Below are 5000 nucleotides of genomic sequence, written 5' to 3'. Positions count from 1 at the left end.
GCAGCATAAAATCAGAGTAAAATCTCTGAGGCAGAAAAGCTGCATTAGCATTTGCATACCTACTTCACTGCAAGCCATACCACTTCCAAGGCATAACTCTGTTTCTTTAATGTTCATAGCTTAAAGCTGCATTTTAAAAAATGATTGACATTCCTCAATAAAGCTTTCCTCTAAACTCACTCTTGTTTTGTCGTCTGTCTGAAGTCCCCCTTCGATCACAAAGACCATGTCTATGTCTCAAACACAATTTGATCTAGTTAAAATAACAGGTTCTTTCTGTATTGGAATTAAAAATCATTGCAAGCAGAAATTACTTTTGAGTCTACCAGCCACACAAGGCAATTAAAGCAAGTGCATCTCTGCATGTCAGAAATCACTCATTTTGAAGCTGTAATAAGTGAAGCTGAACTCAGGTGATGCAAATAATTCTTTATTTCTTGTGAAACCAACCATCATCTTTGTTCCTTAGGATTCTCAAACTTGTTATTATATTGAAGTTTCAATTATATTTTTTCCCTGACTTATATTTATCTGAAATAAAAAATTCATATCTAATCTTATATGAAGACAATCTCGATTTCTGATTACTAATTTCTTCATAGTGGACTTCCTGGTGGATTAAATATCATGTATACTAAAATCCATATATACAGCAAAGCCTGAATGATTTCATTTTCATTTCTTCTTTGGTGCAAACACCAAATGTATCTCATATACATATCAATCATAATTTGTATCTTTGATTAATATCTTCCTCAGTCAAAAGCAGAGTGAGATACAAAAATTTGAATTCATGGAATTTATACAGGATACTTATACACAGCATATATATGTAAAATACTGCATAATCATTATCATACAAGTCTATGAACTACATCAACAAAATACTGCATTCTCCCCCTTCTTTTTCATATCATGTAAAAGAGTGTAAATGATAATTAAGTTTTTAATTCATATTCATTCATAAATTCGATATTTCCAATATAATTCATTTTGTTCATAATATTGTCAATCTGTAAATCTAGGCTCCTAGTGCTATGAAGATTCTGTTATTAAGTGATACATAAAGTTATCTTATATTTCAAATAACAAATCACCTACATTAACTGTGCTGACAGTTTCCTTGACAATTTATACCAAAGAAAGTGCTTTAGATCACAACAGGCAAATATTCAAACATGGTAATAATAACAATAACAGTAGAAACAAAACAAATAATGATAATATTAAACATTTAAAAAAAGACTGACATTAATTTTCCGCATAATTAGAATATGTAAATCATCAGCAGCCTATAGTGTTTACTTTAAGTCATTATATAACTAATGTCATTAATGTAAGCAACAACAGACATAGTAATAAGACAAAATCTTCATTCACATAAATACAACCTTCTGAAAACATGTATTCTTATTATTCCTTTTACAGTGTCAGAACAAACATTCTGAGTTGTTAAAAAGTGATTCTTGATGAAAATTGACACACTAAAAAGTCTATATTATTTAAAATTATATATATATATATATATATATATATATATATATATATATATATATATATATATATATATAGCCGTTTATCTACCTATCTATGTTTCATTATATAGAAAACTGTTAATCACACATTATATGATAAATATCAAGGTGGTCTATCAGCACGGTTAATATAGCTAGTCATATAGAAATCCATTTTACTTATTATCTTCCACTTCAAATATACCTTAGCTGATATGTTAACAAATATCCCTACAAGGATGAGCAAAGGGATGTAAGTAAAGCTGTATAGTATACAGATTAAGGTTAGTTTCACATCATTCCAACCATGCAGATTGGATGGTTTCAGAAAGCAAAGAATACACAAAATCATAATTACTCTGTTGGAATGGTAGGTTATCCTAATGAATGAGAAACTCTGATGAGAATCACTTTACTATGCACAGTTTATCTCTGCCCTAAAAAAAGTGCAGAGGGTTTCAAAACTACAGTTTATTCACATTTGTACAGACTGAGGATTATGAGCCACTGCAGTCAGCACTGTTCATAAAAGATAATTTATATATAAAAGGAGAATTTGGTTACTGCTAAATGAACATTAATTCTATACAGACTATACAGAATATTCTGAGCAATATTTCAAAGAGAATACCCAATTCAGAAAACAAATTTTCTAACTTGAAATATCTTATTCAAAGACCATTATATTGATCTTGCTGGGACTGGTTTTCTATTGGAAAGAAAGCAGTTTCCTTTATAGGAAAACAATCAAAACAGCAAACAATTAATGACTTTCCCTCCATAGGAATAATTAAATTTAAATGCACAGTCTATCAAGGAACCATTTATCAGAAGAAACCCTCTTTTATCATTAGAACATGGAACATAACCCCGAAGGTTTTTTTTCCACCCCAGCATTGATGCCAAGGGGAAACCATTAAAAATTTCACTGGGTGACTGCAGTGGCTACACCTCGAGGACTTTCCCGCAGGATGTGAGAGCTGCCGTCTCTGTCCCTGTTTCTCTTACCTCCTCAAGATGAAGTTCAAGGCCCAGAAAACACCTTCCTCCATCCACTGTGGGACAAAGAGGCAGCGGAGAACAGCCACGTCTAAGAAGGTCGCCAGAGTTGGGTCAGTCAGAGAATTGGGCTTGGCTCCTGCAGCTGAAATGCTGGCACAGGGGAGGGGAAATAACAACATACTGACAATGAGAATAATATCATAATGATTATATAATGATCAAAAGAACAATATCAAATTAGATAAAATGATAAAGAGAATAATAACAGAGCAAAAGTAAAACTCTTTTGGATAAATATGAAGGTAAAATCTAAAAAATAAGTTTAAATATTATGTAAAATACAAAAGTAAAAATCAAGTATCTTGCAAAATGGTAATGGGTAAAATAAGTAAAATTCTAAAAGTAAAGTAAATATGTACAAAAATGAAAAACAAATTAATAGAAAAAATAAAAATAAAGAAAAGAAAACATAAGAAAGAATTAAACAGATTGAAAAGGAGGTAGAAAACTAAAACATTAACTTTTGTAAAAAGACTAAGCTCTCACCTGGTTTTAGCTGACCCATTGGCCTCTAGAAGATGAGGAGTGTGCGATTCTGTGGGTGTGGAAGCTGCAACAGAGGGTGGCTGAGTTGGGGATGTCGCATCACTTACTTCCACAATAGGAGGCCGGAGGAATGAGGATGGGTGCTCAGCCTGTACACACATTTAATGGCATGATATAGTGTGAATAGTACATAGATATGATGTATATTAAAAGAAGTGAAGTGGTCTAACACATTAAAAAAAAAAAAAAAAAAAAAAAAAAAAAATCACACACTACTGGATGTTTTTTGGATTCTATATATTTGCAGGTCACAATTTTAAATCTGAATTAATAAACAAGCATTATCATCTACCTTGTAAACATGTGATTCCTTGCCATCATTGTCTGGGTAGGATCCAAGTCTGAATATCACCTTGGAAATGAAAAAATATTTTGTTATTCTCTTATGAAGAGACAGACATAACTTATCCATAAAATATCAACTGTTTACCATCTACAATATAATCATGTCATACATTGTAATAGGCAAATAATGAAGTACCATAGAATAATAACATGAACAGGGATAAAACCAGGAACTCTTTAAATATTATAGTCACTTCCTTGCAGTGCAATACCACTCAGAACTATCCAAATAATTATGAATGTATTTTACCTTTTAATGACAATTTTTTGTTTTGTTTTGTTTACTACAAATATACACAAAAACAAGGAACAAAAATTCTATAAAATTTCTTATTGTCATATGAGAATGGTAATAAACCTCCCCAAGTGTTTTTGTTGATTTTACAGATGGATACAAACATAATAGCATTAGAAGATTCATTACAGAATTCTACAACATTGCAAAACATGAATCATCCACGAAGAAACATAAATAAACAATAATTTTTATATAAAAGGGATATTTTACAAAAGATCCAAATCTTATTATCAAAGATATTCAAAGCAAACAGGACTTTTAGACATTAATACACAAATGCACATATTCAACTACAGCTTTTTAAGCCTTAATATTTAAGTGACACTCACCATAAGGATGAACAAGTAACTAAGGCTTTTAACAAACTTTGTACAATGGACAGGACAAAAGAGCTTTAGTCATATGTATTTAAAGAGTTTGCAGGGGGAGTGGAGGGAGCAGAAGATTATATCAAAGTTTTCTTTTATAATGAGATTTAATTTACTGATACTATGCATGGAAATATGTCTGTTTTGCATCTACACTTTTATTTAAAATTCTTTCATCTTTCAAAATAAAAAACACAATGTATTAGTTTTAAATCTGCGTAATTCCATCCTTACATAATGTTAGGAAATTCTTCAATATATTTTAAATACCTGTTAATATAACTGTATTAGAAATTTCAAATGAGGATTAAAGTAAGTAGATTTAAGATATAATTATTATAATTTCATCTTATTTCTTATTTATGTATATTTTACTGTTGCAGAAATTATATAATCTTTGGCATTAACAAACTTATAAATTTCCAAGATCAGAAATCATACTGTATGTAGATGCAAACACAAATCACTTATTTTTGCACTCGTTATATCCAAAAAGAAACATAAAAAAACAATGGAAAGTATTAGAGGAAGACTAATTTCTTAAATCTTACTGTTAGGAGTTATCTACATCACTATAAAATCTAATAATACAAATCTATAACCTATTACAAGAATGTAATAGTGAAATGTTATAAAATGAAAAATAATCAGCTAGTGTAAGAATGTAATAATGTTATGTAACATAAAAACATCTTGTCCTAATGTAACAATACAAGAAATGTGTTCCTTTATATCGTGTAGTCTACCAAACAGGTAACAGAGTAATAAATAGGTGAGTGACTAAGGGCAGGTATGTAAGGAAGAAAGTAAGGACCCAGTTTCTAGATCTGAACAACCTGCATTTTCCTAGAACAGCCACCTCTTTTA

General features: G+C 30.3%; 1 protein-coding gene across 2 annotated transcripts in view; it reads right to left on the bottom strand.

Moving 5' to 3' along the window:
• LOC125030773 (protein unc-80 homolog) overlaps positions 1–5000 on the bottom strand; it is a 115134-nt gene that overhangs the window by 70262 nt on the left and 39872 nt on the right. For both annotated transcript variants that reach the window (XM_047621044.1, XM_047621045.1), the window contains 3 exons: positions 3415–3474; positions 3063–3211; positions 2523–2666 (listed from right to left, as the gene is read on the bottom strand). In XM_047621044.1, the coding sequence (XP_047477000.1) occupies positions 2523–2666; positions 3063–3211; positions 3415–3474 (353 nt within the window). The remainder of the gene's footprint in view (positions 1–2522; positions 2667–3062; positions 3212–3414; positions 3475–5000) is intronic.

This window comes from Penaeus chinensis, chromosome 11, assembly GCF_019202785.1.
Source record: "Penaeus chinensis breed Huanghai No. 1 chromosome 11, ASM1920278v2, whole genome shotgun sequence".
Taxonomy (NCBI): domain Eukaryota; kingdom Metazoa; phylum Arthropoda; class Malacostraca; order Decapoda; family Penaeidae; genus Penaeus; species Penaeus chinensis.
This window is presented reverse-complemented; position numbering and strand designations above follow the sequence as displayed.